This window comes from Lemur catta, chromosome 3 (assembly GCF_020740605.2).
Source record: "Lemur catta isolate mLemCat1 chromosome 3, mLemCat1.pri, whole genome shotgun sequence".
NCBI classification, from domain to species: Eukaryota; Metazoa; Chordata; class Mammalia; order Primates; family Lemuridae; genus Lemur; species Lemur catta.
The window spans coordinates 32,492,995-32,516,068 of record NC_059130.1 but is presented as its reverse complement, the minus strand read 5'-3'; the positions used below and the strand labels follow the sequence as shown (position 1 = coordinate 32,516,068).

The 23,074-nt window shown below is 35.8% G+C and overlaps 1 protein-coding gene across 1 annotated transcript; it reads right to left on the bottom strand.

The window, feature by feature from the left end:
• Window positions 1-551: 551 nt before the first annotated feature.
• LOC123634811 (olfactory receptor 2M2-like) lies at window positions 552-23,074 on the bottom strand. The gene is given in 4 exon segments (XM_045546528.1): window positions 552-1,498; window positions 22,146-22,274; window positions 22,277-22,504; window positions 22,507-23,074. Coding segments are annotated over 4 exon segments (1,872 nt in total).

The window sequence follows — 23,074 nt, the reverse complement described above, 5'->3', positions numbered from 1 at the left end:
ACTACCGAGACTTCAAGGGCAGCTAAATTTATAAATGTTTATTATCTCTGATATCCCTTTTATTTATGGTGTCTAAGATGCAAAAAACCTTGAATTGTCCATGAAAGAATGACTTCAGTTAGGTGTTAAATCTATGTGGCCCTAAATGGGTAGGCAGAAACACCATATCCAAAAAAGGGTGTCATAGAATATATTTAAAACTTTAGCCTTGCCCTAGAGCAGCCTCCCTTCATTCCTTCTGTCTGCTATCCTGATCTTATTCTGTCCCAGACTGCCCAGACTGCCCATCTCCTTCCCAACACCACTGAGTTCTTCTGTATTTGTACTCCATACTATGCCTGTTCTCTTGTGAGATGCAAGCTTGCTTGTGCTTTGGTGGACTTTCTCCCATTCTCAAGTGGCTGAATTTATTGTTCCTTTGCTCTCTCCTTTTCTCATTCAACCACTGCTTATTAGGGCCCAGAATTTCAACTCTAGTGACTGTGGGTACTCCTCCACTTTTTCCTGTCTAGAAATTCTTCTAAGGCCCTGTTTGCAATAGGCCCATCCTGTCAGGAGAGTTTTTGGCCTATAGCCCTGCACAGAGCGTTTTTGACCTCTTTGTTCCTCAGGGTGTACACCACAGTGTTCAGAAGGGGAGTGATGACAGTGTAGGTAACAGAGATCAGCTGGTTCTGATCCCTGGTGTTCTCTGACTTGGGTTTGAGGTAGGCGATGGAGGCACAGCCATAGTGGACAATGACCACAGTGATATGAGAAGCACAGGTGGCAAAGGCCTTCTTCCTGCCCTGAGCAGAGGCCATCTTGAGGATGGTGGAGATGATGAGGATGTAGGAAATGAAAAGCAAGCCCATGGGAATCAGGATCACCAGCACACTGATGACCAAAGTCAGGATCTCATTGACGGTGGTGTCAATGCAGGACAGCTTCATCACAGGCCGGATGTCACAGAAGAAGTGGGCCACCTTTGTGGTACAGAAGGGCAGCCTGAACACAGTGGACACCTGGGTCATCGCTACAGTCAGGCCAATGCTGCAGGCCCCCCACACCAGCTGGACGCACAGCCTCTTGCTCATGATGACTGAGTACCTCAAGGGGTTGCAAATAGCCACATAGCGGTCATACCCCATTGCCGTGAGCAGGAAGCAGTTATTGATGGCCAAAGTGATGAAGAAGAACATCTGAGTGGCACAACCTGCCAATGAAATTGGCTGAATCAGGCCTAAGAGGTTAAAGAGCATCCTTGGTATAATGACAAGTGTGTACACAGTCTCTGAAACTGCCAGCATGCTGAGGAAGAAGTACATGGGGGTGTGGAGGTGGTGATCAAGGCCAATGATGGTCACAATGATAATATTGCCTGCCAGGGTGAATAGGTACAATGCAAGGAACACAACAAAAAGGGTGAGCTGGTGCTCATGGAAGCTGGAGAAACCTTGAAAAATAAACTCACTTACCAAAGTGTGATTCTCTTTCTTCATTAAATCATAAATGGTATCTAAGAAAGAAAAAAATGCATAAGGATCCTAGATGGCTAATTTCTGTCAAATAGTAGGCTAGGCAAATTCTTCTTATTAATCTACCTTAGGCCTCTGCTTATTTATATTTACATTCATGCTTATTTCTTTTAGGAGTAGACAGGGGAGAAACGTTCTTTTCTAAGTAAGAATAAAGTACATGGCTTTTACAGCCAAAAGTTGTAAACTCATTTCCTAGTTATATTAATATCATGTGCTAATTTATCTTGGGCAAGGACTTAACATCTCTAAGACCAGTTTCCTCATCTTTATAGTGATGATAACATCATAGAATTGTTGATAGGAGAATTGTATACTGTTAAGTATAATACTTATATTAGAATTTTAAAAAGTATTGAATACATTCAAATTCAGTGGTATCATGAAGAAATTAAAGGCTCTTCATGTCCCTACTAATTTCTGAGCTTCTAGAGTTTGAGGAGAGCTCTTGTTACTGTGACTTCCACACTGCATTCTCATTCCAGTCTTTTCTCTTTGATGGTACTGCTGCTCTCAACTCTGTTCTACACTCTTTTTCCCTAGATATCACTCATTTTTCAAAGTCAAACAAAGCCCAGGTCCTCTAGAAAATCTTTTTCCTCCTTACTCCCTCTCTCTCTCTCTGTCTCTCTCTCTCTCTGAGGCCTATATGTTCTTGCACATGTAGGTAGCATAGAGCTGTATACTGGCTTTTTTTTTTTTTTTTGGTATTGTAAGCACATTATAGTGCATTTATGACTACAAAATATGTTCACATATATTATTTAATTTCTAATGGAGCACGGAGGACAAAGATTACTGTTTCTCTTCAAATGCAAAAAATTAGGATTAGCTCTGGTTAGGGAATTACTCATGGACAGACAAGTGTCAAAGGACTAAACCAAGACTGGAACTCATGTCTTATGACCCCCTGTCCATTATTCCTCCAACTACACAAGACTGCATGGTACAGCTGTCCCCTCCACAGCTAGACAGGAACCATGCATTCCTTCTTTTTATGATACCAGGGCAACCACTCCAAGATAGGGCGCAAATATCTTCTGGTAGCATCATTGCAAGTCATTGCTCCATCACACAAACTGCCCATCAGGAAGCAGAGTACTGGAACACTACAGTTAGATTTTCTTCAAAGAGGAGAAGGCATAAATATTTTTAACCTTTGTCTGCTTTTTCTTAATGTCTATGCCTGTGACAGCAACCAACAACTAAATAATCAGGCTAAATTTTAACATTGGAGTTATAATATTATAACAATGGAAGAAGGCATACATTGGTAACATGTAATTGGAAAATACACTGGTAGTGCAACTTTTCCAGTAGGTTTTATCCCATTATAACCAAGACATAATTATGTAATAGGTTAGTTGTTCAAAAATAAATTCAGTAACAGAATGATGGAGTTGCCACAAAAGTACATTTTGCTGGACACAAAGCAAATGAACCTCGTTACAAAATGATTTACTATCAGATAAAATTCAAAGGCAAACTTCTTTCGTGCTTTTAAAATTAAATGTATTTTGTCTACTTTTCAGAAATACACCACTTTTCATAAAGAAAATCTACCAAAAAAAGTATCTATAAAGGATTGGTGCACATTTGTACTTCAACTCCTCAGAGCATGATATGAAAGGAAATCAGATGGGGTTGCAAAAAATAAATTTTGTGTTAGACACCTGAGACCATTTCTTGACAGAGAAAGTTGTTCATGATATGTGTAGCATGGTAAGTAACTGTAAACATTTTTTATAAAGCTTTATAATTTGTGTCTCTGTAGACTATGAATTGTCTTAAGACGAGAATATAGACAGGGGAGCATGGCTGATAAGTGTCAGAGCCAGTTTTTTTTTTTTTTTGTTTGTTTGTTTTGTTTTTAACCATCTTAGTCGAGATATTCTAATCCTGGAAAATCCTGAGTCCTCAGGATTAACAGGAGATATATTTGAACAAGGAACAAAACCAAATTTTCATAGATACCAGGATCCTTTCCAGCTTAATATAATTTGCCCCTTAACAATAATAAAACCCATACATGTATTTTATTCCTCTTATGGCTCCCTCTGCTAACCATTGCAGTCTTTTTTCCAAACCACACTTACTTCTCTCCCTGCAAATCTGTGGCTTAACAGAAAAATGGAGATAGAAGTCAGAGATGTGCCCCATTGATCACAAGTATTCACAGATCAAGGCCATGAAGAAAAGGCATCAGAATGTGATCATTCAATCTGCCATAGGGCCAGTCCAAGGAAGAAAGTAAAAGGAAAGTTACAGAAGACTTTTTGGGTACTAGATATTCCCTCCAGATGGAGGAGGAGCTTTTGATGCCAAGAAAGTCTCTCTGAGGCGCAGCTTTCAGGATTTCTGAGTGCCACTCCCTGAGCACCCTAGAGAGTCAGCCTGGGACCAGGAGGAGGCAGACAGCAAGACCCACGGGACCTCGTTAAGTGTGGGATACATTTACCAGATTATATAGACTTGTGCTTTGGGAGTCTTGAGACAGTTTTCACTGCAAGTAGAAACAGTGGTAGCTTATTTGTCATGTTTTGTTTTTTAAATAAATATTCTATTTTTATACACTTCAGCCTTGGAAAACCATGGTTACAAAGAACAAGTGAGCTCTAGCTGTGAGCACTCTCTTGGATTCCAGGAAACTATCTGGCTCTCCCTGTAGTTAAGAACCTTGCTCAATATGAGAAGAGTTTTTTTTTTTTTTTCCTTCCCTGAACTAAAAAAGTCAATTCTAGCTATAGCTTTTGTCCTGAAGGATTCAGAAATGGGAGATCAAATCTCTGTAGACTACGTAAACCTCTCTAAAAGTCTAGAAAACCATTGTTAGTGCCCCAAAAACCCATCAGGATTTCATCCTAAGGGACCAGTAGACAAATGGTTAAACACACTAGGCTTCATGAGGTTACTCTGGGGTTATCTTGACACTGGTTTCCCCTCCTCAACCCTAAGTACTTTATTTTAGATTTTTTGTTTCATATCTATCTCATTATGAAATCCTGCCAATTCTCCTCTAGGTTAATTTTTCCACACTTGGTAAAAAATGAAGTGCCTGCGTTCATACCTTGATAAATTTGAAAAATGCCCTATATACCCATTCTTTTTGCTTGTTTGTGTTTCCTATTCTTCTTTCTCTGAATTTGTGGTAAATTTTAAATTTAGGAAGTTAAAAAGTTTATAGCAAATATAAGAATGCTAATAACATTTGCTATTATCTTTATAAGTTTTTGAGGTGCAAGAAAAGAAAATACCACCCAAACTGGAGTTTCTTAGTAAACTTGAAAATTTTCAATTAAATTATCATTGATAAAGTTAACATCCCACTTTTTTTCCCTTTATTATTTGCAACTAAGTAGTATCTTCACAGGTATTATAACCTGCAGTGTTTTAGGGGTCTAATTATGATATAATAGTCCTGCATTTTTCCACCCCCCTGTTGATTAAATGTGTAGTTTTCTTTCTTTGCTCTAGTGAGAGGGGCCAAATTGTTACCCAAATCAGCACTGAGGCAGAAAGGGGTTCCCTCCCCCAAATGGGAAGTGTGCATAAATCCCCTTTCAGCAGGGACAATTAGGACAGCTCTAAGAACACAGAGAAAGGATAGAGAAAACTATATTGCAATGATCCAAGCTCCCTGTCAAAAAATTAAGAGGCCATCTTAGAGACGGATTTATAGTAACCTTATTTTCCAGTAAAGAGGGTGTCTTTTCATGTTTCAAGGGTTAAGAAATAAAATCTAACAGAATTCTATATTTACAAATAACCAGGAAATGAAAGTTAGGGATCTGTTAGGAGGTTAATGGCCAAACAACCTCTGACTCCCAGTTGGCAGGTTTCTCAAGGTCTGACTGCATAAACAACTGACAGGGCTGACCACTAGCAGGGGCCATGTCCCTGGGATCTGTGCTTGGGTCTTTACCTTGGCCTAGCACTGAGTAGGTAGAATTAATTATCTAGGTGTGTAACTATAGTTGTATATGTCCATAATTGCTTGTACTGAAACCCAGCTGTTTCTATCATCTATTGCTTCATGACAAACTACTCCAAACTTAGTGGCATAAATTAGCAACTGTCATTTGTCATTATCTCTCTAGGGGAGACTGGTCTCAGTTAGGCTGTTCTCACACAGTGCCTCTCATGTAGTTTTGGTCAGGAGGTGGCTAGGGCTTACTTACTTACTTACATACCAGTCAGTTGGAATTGGACCTGGACTGAAATACCTACACATAGTCTTTTTGCGTGGCCTGGACTTCCTCGCTGTCTTGGTCAATCAGTAACAAAGACCCATCTAGCTTCAAGATGAGGGAGTACAGACTCTTAATGGGAGAATGGATGACTATAAGAAGTGCATGTAGAATGAGAGATATATATCCACCTTTTGAAAATACAGTCTGCCACAGTGAAATTAGCAGAAGATCAGTATTTTCTCAGTTTATACCAGTTGTTCTCAAAGGGAAACAGAAAGAAAAATAAAAATTAAACTAATCAGACTCTAGACTCTCTCTAACTAGGTGTTTATGTAAAGACAATTACCCCTTTTGTAATGCTTAAGTTACAGGGATTCTTAGAAAAATGAAAGGGAAACGTAAGTCCCCCAAAAGGAAGATTGCCTGCTAATCTAGTATTAGAAATGAGATTATATTAATTTGAGTTAGAAAATGTTAAGAGATATACATTTAGTGGACTAGATGATGACTGTGAAATACAAACAAGTTTCTAAACAATTTCAAAATTAGCAAAGCTCTGGCTAGGCAGACAAGAAACCACCCTTAGTGATTTGCCTGTTTATTTGTCCACATAATAAAAAATCATCTTACACTTTGTTTGGAACCAGAAAAGAGCCTGAATAGCAAAAGCTATCCTAAGCAAAAAGAACAGATTTGGAGGCATCACATTACCAGACTTCAAACTATACTACAAGGCTGTAGTAACCAAAACAGCATGGTATTGGCACAAAAATAGAGACATAGACCAATGCAGCAGAACAGAAAGCCCAGATATAAAACCATCCACATACAGCCAACTGATCTTTGACAAAAGCAGACAACAATGAACACTGGAGAAAAGAAGCCCCATTCAATAAATGGTGCTGGGAATATTGGATAGCCACATGTGGGAGAATGAAACAGGACCCTTATCTATCAACACTCACAAAAATTAATTCAAGGTGGATAAAACACTTAAATGGAAGGCATGAAACCATAATAATTCTACAAGAAAATTTAGGAAAAAACTCTTCTAGACATTAGTCTAGGCAAAGAATTTATGACTAAGGCCCCAATGACAATTGGAGCAACAACAAAAGTAAATAAATGTGACTTGAGTAAATTAAAAAGTTTCTGCACAGCTAAGGAAATAACAGAGCAAATAGACAACCTGCAGAATGGGAGAAAATATTTGTAATCTACACATCTGATAAAGGGCTAATAATGACAATCTACAAAGAACCCAAACAAATCAGCAAGAAGAAAGAAAAATGTGGACCCCATTAAAAAATGGGCAAAAGACATGAACAGAAATTTTTGAAAAGAAAATAGACAAATGGTCAAAAAACACATGAAAAAATGCTCTATATCACTAATCATCAGGGAAATGCAAATTAAAACCACAGTGAGATATCACCTTATGCCTGTTAGAATGGCTTTTATTTAAAAGTCTAAAACAATAGATGCTGGCATAGATGCAGAAAGAAACACTTATACACTGTTGGTGGAACTGCAAATTAGTACAGTCTCTGTGGAAAACTGTTGAGCCTAAGAATACTGAGTTATAGAAATGCCCCCTGTATTTTTGGAGACAAGATTTGATTTCAGAAGTCAAATAAGGCTTTGCCTTAAAGAAAAAATAAATGTGTAAGTTCAAAAGCTGCCTCACCTCAGGAGTGTGTCTCGTTGGTCAGTAACAGCTGCACTTCAAGGAGACAGCTATAAACTAGGCCTATGGTTCTCACCTGTTTTGAAAGACAAGACAGGCTTCACCTAGAACCAAAAGGTTGCCAGAGCTGACAGACAAAGCCCCCAGAGATGAGAGCTGATCAAATAGATATGCTAATGCCCAAGCCGGGCCCAGATAGATATGCTAATGCCCGAGCCAGGCCCAGATGGACCCATGCAGTTAAAGTAATTAACACAAAGCACAGCTCATGTTGACTTCTGAGATCATCTCTGTCTCCAAGAACACAATCATCAGAGACAAGATGTCTCTGTTTTTTGCTAAAGTAATAGCCTTATCAGAAAACTTGGAAGTTTGCCCCAAGAAGATTTTGTAACTCATTGTTCCCCTAGATAGAGTTAATTAAAGGATCTGTAGCAGCCTTTTAGAAGACTTTGACCCTAAACCAAACTGCCTGTTAGTAAGTAAATGAGCCTGTATCTACCCTATAAAATACCTGTGTGGAGTTTCAGTCTTTGATATATTTTTTGCAGGAAAGAAATATATCCATCTGGACATCCTCCTTTCATCTATTTTCATAAACCTTTACTTTATAAACTATATCTTTGGCTCTGTGTATTATTATCATTATTTTATTTTTATTTCTCTTTCCTACTATTTTTTCATCCTTTGCGATGACCCCTGCCTGAGAGACCTGATCGGAAGAAAAAAACTTCTTTGCGGGGAGCGTAGCTAACTCCCTGCAAACTGGCATAGTCAACTTAGAGATTGATCAGAAGAAAGAGAAAAACCTCTTTGCAGGGAGCATAGCTATCTCCCCGCAGAAAACAATATGGAGATTTCTCAAAGAACTAAAAGTAGGCCTACCATTCTATCCAGCAATCTCACTACAGGGTATCTACCCAAAGGAAAATAAGCCATTTTTTATCAAAAAGACATCTGCACTCAAATGTTTATTGCAGCACAATTCACAATTGCAAAGATGTGAAATCAACTCAATGCCCATCAGTTCATGAGTGGATTAACACAATGTGGTATATATATACCAGTGGAAATCAAACAGGGAGGAGGATTAAGAAGGGGAGGGGGAAAACTTACCTAACAGGTACAATGAACATTATCTGGGTGATGGGCACACATTTAACCCTGACTCAAGCATTACAAAAGCAATCCATGTGACCAAAAACATTTGTACCTCCATAATACTTTGAAATATTAATAAAAATAAGATAAAAGCATTTAATAGGACATATTTTGGTAAACATTCAAATATTTTCTAATGTTTAAATAATATAAATAAATATATGTAAAATCCAAAAAATATTTGTAAAAAGGTTTTTCACTGTAATTGTGGATTTTTCAATTTTTTGTATATTTTTCAGTTTCACTTTGTATATATTGTAACTATTTTGATTGTTCCATGAAGAACCATTACTGATATATACTACTAAAATTTGTATATCATCTTAAATTAATACAAAATATCACTTTTCTTTTAATGCTGCTTACTGTAAATTCTATTTGGTCTAATATAAATATTACTATATGTTTTAAAACAAACAAAAAGAAGTGTGCAAATTCTATATGAAGAATATTTTAAAACTACTGGAACATAAAAAACAAACATTTTAAAGCTTACTTTGGACACAAAGCTTCAGTTATTTAAAGACTACAGATGATGAGTCTTGCTAAATTTCTATGAATACAATGATAAACCAATGAAAATAAATTCTAAGGAAGAATAAAGGATAAAATCTAGCATACGATAGCATAAAGTAGTAATAGTATGAGACATTTTTATCATTAAATGTATGGTGTTGCAATGATAGGCTAGTTATTGGTAATAAAAAATGTACATCCTACTTGGTTTTAGGAAGTAAACTTAGCCTTCTTATATCTGTGCATTCTGCATCTATGGATTCAACCAACTGCAGGTCAAAAATATTTGGAAAAAAAGAAGGGTTGCATCTGTACTGAACATGTAAACACTTTTTTTCCTTGTCATTATTCCCTAAATGTAGTATCACAACTATTTGCATAGTATTTACATTGGATTAGGTATTATAAGTAATCTAGGAGTGCTAAAGTATATGGGAGGATGTGTGTAGGTTGTATGCAAATACTACACCATTTTATCTAAGGGACTTGAGCCTCCTTGGATTTTGTTATCCATGGGGCATCCTGGAACCAATCCTCATGGATACAAAGGGATGAATATATACCTAACTTTGTTTCTTACAACCGAATAAATTTCAGATAAATCTGGAATTAAGGTTGAAGCATAAGAAGTATGGAAGAACCCATGGGTACTTTTTAAAATAATCTTGGAGTTAAGAAGTTCTTTTTAAGCACTAATCAAAATGCAAAAGCAATAAAGTTTGATATGGAGATAAATATAACTGACAAAATTCAAATGCACAAGCTCAGTAAAAATGATAAATGGAATAAAATATTTGCAACATGTATGATACAATGCATATCTTCTTATCTTAGAACTCTTATAATAAAAGGACAACCAACACAGTATGAAAAATGACCAAAATATGTAAAGGGACATTAACAGCAAATGAAGTAAGAAAGGCTAATAAGCATATGAAAAGATACTCAGCCTCCTTTATAATTAAAGACATAAAAATTCAAAGAAAAAATAATAAACCATTTATTGAATGGGGCTTCTTTTCTCCAGTGTTCATTGTTGTCTGTTTTTGTCAAAGATCAGTTGGCTGTATGTGGATGGTTTTATATCTGGGCTTTCTGTTCTGTTGCATTGGTCTATGTCTCTATTTTTGTGTCAATACCATGCTGTTTTGGTTACCATAGCCTTATAGTATAATTTGAAGTCTGGTAATGTGATGCCTCCAGATTTGTTCCTTTTACTTAAGATTGCTTTGTTTATTCAGGCTCTTTTCTGGTTCTAAATAAAATGTAGAATTATTTTTTCTAGGTCTGTGAAATGAGACATTGGTATTTTGATGGGGATTGGATTGAATATGTAAATCACTTTGAGTAATATGAACATTTTAACAATTTTGATTCTACCTATCCATGAGCATGATATGCTTTTGTACTTGTTTGTATCATCTGCAATTTTTTTCCTCAATGTTTCATAGTTCTCTTTGTGGAGATCTTTCACCTTTTTGGTTAAGTATATTCCTAGGTATTTTATTTTCTTTGTATCTATTGTGAATGGTATTAAGTTTTTGATTCTGTTCCTTTGGTCTATGTGTCTGTTTTAATGCCAGTACCTTACTGTTTGATTTCTATAATTTTGCAATGTAATTTGAAACCAGGATGTGTGATACCTCCAACTTTTTTCTTGTTTATCGAGATTACTTTGGCTATTTGGAATGTTTTGTGGGTCCATACAAATTTTGGAATTTTGAAAACTTTCTGTGAATAATGCCTTTGGAATTTTGATAGGGATTGCATTGATTATATAGATCACTTTAGGTAACGTAGACATTTTAATGTCAATTCTTCCGATACATGAACATAGGATATCTTTATATTTATTTGTGTCTTCTTTAATTTCTTTCATCAATGTCTTATAATTTCTAGTATAAAGATCTTTTAGCTCTTTCATTAAATTTATTCTTAAGCATTTTATTCTTTTTGATGCTATTGGTAAATAGTATTTTAAAATTTCCTTTTTATATTGTTCATTTTTGATGTAAAGAAATGCTACTGATTTTTGTATATTGAATTAATATCCTGCAACTCTAGTGAATTTATTAGTTCAAACCATTTCTTTCTTTTATGGAGTTTTTAGTATTTTCTATATAAAAGATCATGTCATCTTTAAGCAGAGATAATTTTTCCTGTCCCTTTCTAATTTGGGTGCCTTTTATTTCTCTCTTTTGTCTAATTGCTCTATGTTTAATAGAATGGCAAGGGTGAGCATTCTTGCTTTGTACTGGATCTTCTAGGAAAAACTCTGTTTTTCCCTATTGATTATGATATTATCTGTGGGGTTTTTTTTATAAATAGCCTTTCTTGTGTTGAGATTAGTTCCTTCTTTGCCTATTTTGTTGAGAGTTTTTATCATGAATAGATGTGAATGCTTTTTCTGCATCTATGGAGATTGTCATATGGTTTTCATTTTTCATTCTGTTAACGTGGTATGTCACACTGCTTTGCTCATGTTGAACTAACCTTGCATGAAAGAGATAAAGCCCACTTGGCCGTGGTGTCTAATCTTTCTGATGTGCTCTTGAATGTAGATTGCTTGTATTTTGCTGAGAATTTTTGCATCTATGCTCATCAGAGATTTTGGCTGCAGTTTTCTTTTTTGTGGTGTCTTTGTCTGGCTTTGGTATCAAGGTGATGCTGGCCTCATCAAATGAGTTTGGAACTGTTTCTTTTTCTATTTTTTGGAAGAGCTTAAGGATTGGTAGAAACTTTTCTTTGACTATTTGGTAGATTTCACACACAAAGCCTTCTTGTCCAGGGCTTTTCTTTGTTGAAAGGTTTTTGATAGCCGATTCACTCTCCTTATTTGTTATTAGTCCAGTCAGGCTTTTTATTTCATCTTGATTACTTTGATAGGTTGTATGTTTTTAGGAATTTACTTATCCATTTATTCTGGGTTATGAAAATATAGTTCACTGACATTTTGTTGTTCATAAAAGTCTCATGTTGCTTTTTATTAATATATCTGAGGTATCTGTTGTGATATCTCTCCTTTCATTTCTAAATTTGAGTTCTCTGTCTTTTTTTCTTTTTAGTCTAACTAAGGGAATGTCAAATTTATTTAAATTTTCTAAAAACTAACCTTGGTTTTCTTAGTTTTCTATTGTTTTTCTACTCTCTGATTTATTTCTTCTCTAATCTTTATTATTATTATTATTATTATTATTATTGTTTTAACATTGGACTTAGTTTCTTCTTCTTTTGCTAGTTCCTTGGGGTGAAAAGTTAGGTTGTGTATTTGAGATACGTCTTTTTTTTAAATGTAGGCATTTGTTGCCATAAACTTTCCTTTTAGAATTGCTTTTCTTGCATCCTATACATGTTGGCATGTTATTTTATTGTTTTCATTTGTCCCAAGATATTTTTAAAATTTCCTTTGGATCTCTTTAATTATAGTTTGTTGTGTAGTTCGTACATAATTGTGAATTTTCCCATTTCTTGCTGCTATTTATTTCTAGTTTTATTCCATTGTGGTCTGAAAGAATACTTGAAATGCTCTCAATCTCCTTAAATTTGTTAAGACTTGTTTTATGATCTAACATGTGATCTTTCCTAGAGAATGTTCCATGTTTATTTGTGAAGAGTATGTATTCTACTGTTGGATGGAAAGTTCTAAATATGTCTGGTAGATCCATTTATTGTATAGTGTTATTCAAGTCTTCTGTTTCTTTATTGATTTTATATCTAGATGTTCTATCCATTATTGAAAGCAGAGTTATAATTGTTATCTTGCTGTCAACTTCTCCCTTCAAATCTGTCAATATTTTCTTTATATATTTATGTTCTCTGATGATGGCTGTGTAAATATTTATAATTTCATAGCTTCCTACTGAATTAACCTTTTCTCGATTACATAATGACTTTCATAATTTCTGGAGACACTTTTTTCTTAAGGTCTATTTTGTCTGATATAAGTATAGCAACCCCCAATTTTTTTTTTTAGGTTACCTTTTATATGGAATACCTTTTTCCATCCCTTACTTTTGTCCTATATGTGTTCTTAAATTGGAAATGAGTCTCTTGTAGACAGAAAATTGCTGGATCTTGGGCTTGTTTCAAAAAAAGAAATTCATTGAGCCACTTTAAGCCTTTTGATTAGAAAGTTTAATCAATTTGCATTTGAAGTATTAATAATTATTGATAGATGAAGCCTTACTACTGCAGAAAACTATTAATAGTTTTCTGTCTGTTTTCCTGTTGCTTTGTTCCCCTCTTGCTCTCTTCCACTGTTTTTTTTTTTTTTATTTCAGCTTATCATGCGGGTACAAAAGTTCAGGTTATATATATTAATATTGATTTTATTTGACTGTTTTGCTTTTATATTTTAAGTATCTATTATAGGTTTTATCTTTGTGGTTACCATAATACTTATATAAAATGTCTTGCCATTATAATTGTTGATTTTAAGTTGGTAACAACTTGAATTTAATTGCATACAAAAACTACACTTTTACTCCACACAAACAAGTACATTTTCTTTTCTTGTATTCAGAGTTTAATTCTTTTTATATTGTGTATCCATTAATAAACTTCAGTGATTATAGTTACTATTAATATTTGGTCTTTTAATTTTCATGTTAAAGTTTAAAGTAGTTTACACTATTATAGTAACATATGATTCTGTATTTGACTTTATATCTACTTTTACTCATGAGATTTTTGTTGTCATGTGTCTTCAGATTGTGGTTTAGTGTATTTTCATTTCAATTTGAAGACCTACCCTAAGCATTTCTTATGAGGGAGGTCTAGGGTGACAAACTCTTTTGGATTTACTTTGTCTAAGAAAGACTTTACCTCTCCCTCATATACAAAGGATAATTTTATTGGGTAGAGAATTCTTGAGTGACTGCTTTTTTTTCTTTCATAACTATGAATATATATGATCCTTCTTCTCCTTCAGCCTCCAAGGTTTCTGTTGAGAAATCTGAAGACTGTCTTATGGAGCTTTTTGTTTTTGTTTGGTTGTTTTTTTGTTTTTTGGGGTTTTTTGTGATGAGCAGCTTTTCTCTTGCCATTATTGAAAATTCTCTCTTTATTCTTGACTTCAGATAATTTAATTACAATGTGTCTTGGTGTGGCCTTTGGGTTGATACTCTTTGGTAATTTTGAGCTTTATGAATCTGGATGTCAATTTCCCTCCCAAGAATCAAGAAGTTTTCAGCAATTATTTTTTATTATTTTTTATTTTTTATTTATTTATTTTTATCCAAGGCTGTTTTTATTTTTATTTTATTTTATTTTTTTTATTTCAGCTCATCATGGGGGTACATAAGTTCAGGTCATATACATTGTCCATGTCCCGCCCATCCCCAGCAATTATTTTTTAAATAAACTCTCTGCCTGTTTATTTATCTTTTTTCTTTCTGGAATTCCCATAATGTGTTAGTTTTATAGTGTCCCATTAATCCTATGGGTTTTCTTGTCTTATTTACTTATTTACTTACTTACTTATTTTTTCTTCCATGTTTGGATTATTTCAAATGCTTTGTATTTGAATTTATTTATTCTTTCTTCTGCTTGATCAAGTCTACTGTTGAAGCTCTCTATTATATTTTTCATGTTAGTTATTGTATTTTTCAGCTCCAGAATTTTTGTTTGGTTCTTTTTTATGTTTTATATTGCTTTGTTGAACTTCTTGCTTTGTTTATTTATTGTTTTCCTGATTTCATTGAATTGTCCATTTGTGTCCTCTTATAACTCACTGAACTTCATTAAAACAATTATTTTGAATTGTTTGTTGGAAATCCATAGCTATCCACCTCTTTGGGTCAAGTTACTGAAGGGTTATTGTGTGACTGTGGTAGTGTCATGTTTCCCTGGCTGATTTGTTTGTTTGTTTGTTTGTGTGTCCTGTAGACTTGAGTTGTTGTCTTCACATTTGAAGAAGGAGTCACCCATTCCAAACGTCATGGACTAGGCTAGGTAGAAAGATATCTCCTCCCACAGGTAGATGTGAGAACAATAGAGGGGTGAAGTTTACAGTTGCTCTGGGTTTAGATCCATATCCAAAAATGAGCAACAGTGCCAGTTTCTGGAGCCATGCAAGGGGGACCAGTCTTAGCTCCAGGCCCTCCTGCTGCAGTCATCGAACTATCCCATCTGTAGAGCAACCAAAGGGAAGATGTGCACCTATCTGAACTAATGTGATAGACACACCATCCTTTATCCAGCAGCAGATCTTGAGGGGGCCCTGTCTTACCTTTTGCCCCTCCTGTTGCAGTCGAGTAACTACCTTTCTTGTGCAGGGACCTACTGGATAATGCATGCACATCTGAGCTAATGAGATTGACCCACCAGCCTCCTTCCCACAGTAGATCCTAAAGGGGTCCAGTTTCAACTCCATCTTCTTTCACTGCAGTCCAAGACCTATCCCACCTGGGCATAGATCTGCTGATAGGCATGCCCATCTGTGCCAACAGGACAGTCTTCTGGATTCATGTCCCTGGCCATCATTTCACACAGCCCCCTTACCCTCCTTGGGTCTTTCCCAGGTCCATCTAAGCCACAAAGCCACATCAACCTCAGAGCCTTTGTGAGATTCATGGCAAGCCTCAGCTTAGATCATCTTCTACTGCTGAGATGGCTGCAGTGGTTACAAGCTCTGACCAATAGCCAATCACCTTAGAATCCTTGGAAGGCCTTGTGTAAAAGGACAGGCATGAACAAAGCCAGACACTGAAGACTAAAACATATAACTAATACCCCAATGCTCAGACATCATCACACTTATACAAGCATCAAGAACATTCTCAGAGAAATATGATCTAACCAAAAAGAGAAAAAGAGTCACCAGAGACTGACATCAAAGTGATAGAGATATGTGATATCTCAGAGAAGGAATTTCAAATAGCTGTTTTAAGGAAGCTGAAAGAACTTCAAGGAAACACAGAGAATCAATTCAGACATTTATCAGAGAAATTTAACAGAGATTTAAATAATAAAAAGTTCAGACATAAGTCTGAAGCTGAAAAATACAATGAGTAAAATTAAAAAATGCAGTACACAATATGAACAGAAAAATTGATCAAACAGAAGAAAGAATCAGTGAGCTCAAAGACAGACTATTTGAAAATACCCAGAGTAGAAAAAAAGAATAAAAATGAATGAAGAAGGATTATAGGATACACTGGACAAAATCAAAAGAGAAAATATTCAAATTGTTGGACTTAAGGAAGGAATTGAAAAAGACAGAGAGGTAGAAATCTTATTAAAATAGATAATGAAAAGCTTTTCAAATTTGGAGAAAGATATAAATATCCAAGTACATAAAGGCCAAAGGTCATCAAACAGATTCAATCCAAAAAAGAGTACCCCAAGACATATTATAATCAAACTCACAAAGGTAAAAGACAAAGAGAGCACCCCAAAAGCAGCCAATAAAAAGAAACAAATAACATTTATGGGAGATCCAATATGCCTGGAAGCAGACTCCTCTTCAGAAAACTTATAGGCCAGGTGGGAGTGCTAAAGGGAAAAAAAAAATACTAACCAAGAATAGTGTACCCCGCAAAGTTATCCCTCAGAAATTAAGATGAGATAAAGATTTTTCTCAAGCAAAAGCCAAGGGAATTTATCTGTACAACAGGCCTGTTGTACAAAAAACACTGAAAGAAGTTCTTCAAGCTAAAATAAAAAGGCAATAATGAGATTGTTATACAAACATGGTAATCCTGGTGTTTAAATCAGTTATATCTTTAGTAAGTAAACAGACAGAAAAACAATTAAAATAATAACTACAACAATTTGTTAAGAGATAGACAATGTAAACTGTGACATCAAAAATTCAAAATGTGTATGTGGGGGAAGATTCAATGTGTGCAGTCTATTGTGTTTATTTCTTTCCTTTTTGTGATCAAATTCAACTGGGTATCAGTTTTCAATACTTGTTATAACAAGACATTTCTTTGTAAGCTTCATGATAACAACAAAGCAAAAAGCTATAATATATACACTAAAAACAAAAATCAATGTATTAATATATACTATCAGAGAAAAATCACTTAAACACAAAGGAAGGCAGTAAGCAAGGAAGATAGAAAGAGAAGAGTTACACAACTAATAAATAAGCAACAAAATGGTAGCAGTAAGGCCTTACCCATCAATAATAACATTGGTTGTAAATAGACTAAATTCTCTATAAAAGACAGAGTGGCTCAATGAATTAAAAAAACAGACCCAACTATATGCTTCCTACAAGAAAGACAATTCACCTATAAAGACACATACAGACTGAAAGCGAAGGGATGGGAAAAGATATTCCATGCAAATAGAAACTATAAAACAGCAGAAGTAGCTATATGTATATCAGATAAAATATATGTTAAGTCAAAAACTGTAAAAAGAAACAAAGGTCATTATATAATGTCAAAGGGGTCTATTCAGCAAGAGGATATAGCAATAGCATATATATATGCACTAAACATCAGCTCACCCAAAGATGGAAAGCAAAAATGGATAGATCTAAAGGGAGAGATAGACTGCAATACAATAATAATAGGGGACTTCAGCACTTCTCTTTTGGCAATGGACATATGATTCAGGCAGAAAATCAACAAAAGAGTATTGGAATTAAACTATACTGTAGTCCAAACGAACCTAACAGACATTTATGGAACATTTCATCCAACTGATGCAGCTTACATGTTCTTCTCATCTGCACATGGATCATTCTTCAGAATAGAACATATATTAGGTCATTAAGAAAAGTCTCAACAAATCCAAAAAGTCAAAATCATATCAGGTATTCTTTCTGACCACCATGGAAAAATACTAGAAATCAATAAGAGGAGCTTTGGAAACTGTCCAGATGCCTGAAAATTAATCAACATGTTCCTGAACAACCAATGAATCAATAAAAAAATTAAGAAGAAAATATAAAAATTTCTTGAAACAAATAAAAATGAAATACCACATACCAGAACCCATGGATACAGTAAAATCAGTACTAAGAGGGAAGTTTATAACAGTAAATGCCTACATAAAAAAAATTAGGAAGACTCCAAATAAACAACATAATGATGCATGTCAAGGAACTAGAAAGGCAAGAACAAATCAAACCCAAAATTAGGAGAAGGAAAGAAATAGTAAAGATTAGAGCAGAAATAAATAAAATTGAGACTAAAAAATACAAAATATTAATGAAATGAAAAGCTGTTTTGTTGAAAAGGTAAACAAAATTGGCAAAGCATCAGATAGACTAGCTAAGACAAAAAGGGGGAAAACCCAAATAAATGAAATTGGAGACAAGTGTGGAGTAGATATGGAATCAACCTAAGAAATTATGTCCTTTGCAGCAGCATGGATAGAACTAAATGTCGTTATGTTTTGAAATAATCCAAGCACGGAAAGAAAAATATTGCATGTTCTTGCTCATATTTGGGAGCTAAGATAGTGGATCTCATGGGGGTAGAGAGTAGAACGATGCTTATCAGAGGCTGGGAAGGGAAGTGGGGAGGAAGGAGGTGGACAGAAGTTGGCTCAGAGGTACAAAAGTACAATTGTATAGAAGGAATATGTTCTAGCATTGGATAGTACATTAGGGAAATTGTAGTTAACGATAATTTATTATATATTTCAAAATATACAGAAGAGAAGAATTGTAATGTTCCCAACACAAAGAAAAGAAAAATATTTTAGATGATGGATATCCGATATCCGAATTGCCCTGATTTGATCATTACGCAGTATAAACATATATTAAATTATAGGTACCCCCAAATATGTATAATGTACAACTAGGACATATCAATAAAAATATCAAAAAGAACATATATATATTTTTTACACACACATACACACGCACACACATACACACACACTTACTGAAACATTCTTAAGGCCATTGGACTGATCTCAGAAATTTCCAGAAAATCAGGAGTAACTCTCTATGCAGAATGTCCCTAAGGGGCATTACCAGATTGTACCTGAATACTTGAATGTACTTGTCCCAAATATACTTCATATTAGTTTCTTTTATTTAAAAAAATAAAAGGGATTGAGGGATAGAGGTGCTGCTTTGGGGCCTGTGGACAGCGCCTGCTCCTTTCAGTAAAGACTTTTGCTTACTCCTCTTCAATTTTCAAGGAAGGCACTAAGGATCTTGGCTTACCCAATGGTTATATTGGCCACTATGAAGGGCTGTACCTGTGCAAGCAGAGGAAAACCCCTCTCCCTCTGAATAGGTGAAGACTTCACCCAACATGGAGGAGGGAGATGCCACCGGCAGACATAAGTACCCTCCAGTCTAGGGAGGTGAGAACTCCATCCCTTATGGAGACTTAGCTATTATTTGAAGGCCATACTCTTAAAATAGAAATTTCTCTTCTAGAGAAGTCAATTTATGACAGACAATTTTTTCTTGTGGGTCCCAAATGACAAGTCAATGATTCCTGAATTTTCACAAAAATATACTCTAGGAAGAAATATTGTGTGATAATAAGACAATAAGCTAAAGTTTCTCCTCTTTTTAAAACTAGTTTTGTTATTCCACATTGTTCCAAGGGACATGCATTTGCCCCAGGGAAAGACAATCCAGGAAAAAAAGTCAAGTGAATTTCAAAAAGATTTTTTAAAACTCAAAACTGAAATATTTGTATAGAAAAGCTGAAATAGTTTTTAAGTTTAGCAAGCTCTTCTAGAGAGGAAAGCCTCTTTTGGTTTACAAAGAATGATTTTGAATATCGAAAGCCTAAGTACTAAAGTATTTTGTATTTGAAATGTGTACTATAAATTATAGAGTTGAGAAGAATTCAGGGTTTTGGGGATTTGTTTTGTTTTGTTTTGTTTTTTTGCTAAAATAAAAATAAAGGCATTCAGCCTTTGAAGGAAACAGCACCACAGTTAGTTAGATATTGTGGAAAGCCCAATCTGGATCTTACCCCAGGTAAACCCTGATGTGGGAAAGGAGGAGAGGGATCTGAAAGAAACAGAGGGGGTATACCCCTCACCTCCCAGGGGAGCCTTTTAGAAAAGGCTTGAATACTTGTGGAGCAGAAATGGGTGAGTGAGGAATCGGGTGATGGCTTGATGACACTTCACTGAGTCCTATTCACTCCCCTACAGGATCAAGGGTGCAGCTGAATGTCCAGGTGGCCTCAAGAATTGTCCAAGAGAGGGCCAGTAGACCTAGAGTAGTAGCCTCAAAACGGTCTCAAGGAAGATATGAAGTCCAGGGACCACACTGATTAAAGAATGTGGCAAGACCAGAGTCAGCTCAATGAATGCCAAGAAGGATAGCCCTCGGAGTTCCTGTATCTCCATAGAACCCAATTCGAGGAGGTGAAAATGACCATGAGTCAAATGTTTTCCTCTTCTAGAAAGCTGCAAGCCTTGAGCAGAACTTGATTCACCCTAAAGATAATGGGGGAGAAGTGTATGAAGGAGGAGGAGCAGAACGTTGAATTTTATTGTTTTTACTCATAACAGGACTTTTTAATCATTAATTGCTTGAGTTTACATGAAAAAGTCCAGATGATTTTTTTTTCATCAGGCAGATTAGGAGCTCAGAATTACAAAGTAGATTGGATTGCAGAGCTTTCTTAAAGTTAGCTTTTTATGCACTTGATACAGAGCCTATAAAATTCACAATTGATTTACCCATGTTATTTGATATTTCTGTATTTTAAGAATATTTTGCAATGAGAATACTATGTGCTTATGTATTTCTTGTGCATCTTTTCATAAATATCTTGGGATTATAACTTTGATTTGCTCAGTTATTATAACTCATAATTATTACTCTTTATTTATCACCTATTTTGTTTCACAAATTGAGTCTAAAATTCACCCTGACTCTTTTTTATTTTTTCTTTTTTGAGGTAAGGAACAGTAAATAGTCTTTTATTATTCCATTTCTAACTCAATTGCTTTAATTTTATGGACATTTTCATGTCAAAATCCCTTACTGTTGACTTTGCTCAGTTTTTCAGGAATAAGAAAATTACCCAATTTTTCAGAAAGGTATTATGTTGACTCTTTCATATTTTTGTTTAATTCTCTTTCCTTGCCTTTGTGACTTAGCTTACAAAGGGAAGGAGAGGACCTAAGCTGAAGGACATTTTCCTAGATTTTGTTTTTTTTTTTTTTTTTTTCTCCTTTCAGCCCCTACATTGTCCTTGTTTTTCCCTTCCCCTACTCTCTTAACACTGGAAGATTCAATTTGGATGTTTCTAATTTTTCTTTCTTCTGAGCTAATTTCATAGCACTTTTCAGCAATCTGCTCCCTGAGTGGCCTCCTCTTCCTCTGAGCCTGTGTTTATCTTGCCCATGAAGGAAGCTTTGCTTCTAGCCCCACAAGGCCTTCTCCTTCATGTTGCTTATCTGTAGCCAGAAGAAGCAGAGGATTAGACCAAGTTACTTGAGCTCTGTTCATGTGACCAGAATCAAATGTCTGCTGTATGCCGATTAGGATTCTTTTCCATTCAATTTCCCTCCCATTCCCCACATCCTGGCCCTTGGTTCTCTTTCATTTGGAGTCCCACATGTGGGTGACAGGAAATGTGCAGTGGGTTGGTTAAAAATATTCTCTCTAGAAAGTTTTCAGCTCATTCCAAACCCGTGTATTAAAAGATATCTTTATTTTTGCTTCGCTTATCTTATTAAAACAGAAGGCAATTGGATTCCTGCACACATCCTTTCTAGTAACCACTTGTTCAAGCATCCAATTCATGTTAAAAGAAGATTCAGTTGCGTGACGATTTTAATGTGGTTTATACTTCAGCAAAATGGACTGATCTCTTTAAACTTAAGCTTGATATGAACACTATATCAGACTTTGACCTCATAATTATCTTTTGGAGTAGGGCCAGTGGGTGTCTGTGTAAGGTCTGTCAAGTGACCTGTGTTTTTATTCTGTTAACAAAGGTGTTGAGGAAATGACACTCAATTAATATCAGAGCCTAGCTCCCAGCTTTACTTTTGCTTTGGGCCCTGGCTGGAATGTACAAGACTTCGCTGATCACATGACATCCTTGCTCTATAACTGTACCTTTATGCTTCCATCTGGAAGGCATACACAAGTATTTGGGTAGAATTTATCGTTTTAGAAAAGGGATTTCCTACACACCACTTTCCGTAGAGCATCCTGGACTTCTTTATTTCTCAGACTGTACACAACAGGGTTTAGTAAAGGTGTTATGATGGTGTAGGTTACTGAGATTAATTGATCCTGATCTTTGTGTTCTCTGACTTAGGCTCGAAGTAGGCAATGGAGGCACAGCCATACTGAATAATGACCACAGTGAGGTGGGAGGCACAGGTGGCAAAGGTCTTCTTCCGGCCTTCAGCTGAGACAATCTTGAGAATGGTGGAAATAATGAGGACATAGGAGATGAAGAGGAAGGTGGCAGGAGCTGTGATGGCCATGAAGCTGATAATTAAGGTCAGAATATCATTGATGACTGGGTGGCACAGGCCAGGTCCAATAGAGGTCGAACATCACAGAAAAAATGTTCAGTCAGTGAGTTGCAAAAGGGTAGTCTGAGAATGGCCACAGCTTGAACCAGTGAAAGCGAGAACCCTCCTGCGGCACAGACAGAGGATGCCAGCATGGCACAGACCCTCCAATTCGTGATGACTAAGTAGCGAAGTGGGTTGCAGATGGCCACATAGTTATCATACCCCATTACTGCCAGCAGGAGGCAGTTGGTGATAGCAAAGCCAAGGAAAAAAAAGAGCTGAGTCCCACATCCCTCCAGGGAGATGGATTGGCTCAAGCCTACGAGGCTGGAAAGCATGCGTGGGATAATGACTAGGGAGTAAAACGTCTCTGAAGTAGAGAGGACACCTAAAAAGAAGTACATGGAGGTGTGAAGATGACGGTCGATACGAATGATAGTCACAATGATGACATTGCCAGCCAAAGTTAGGATGCACAGGGCGAGAAAGACCACAAAGAGTGTGAGCTGATATTCTTGAAAATTGGAGAAATCTTGGAAAACAAATTCTCTTACCTCTGTGTGGTTTGCGGTCTTCAT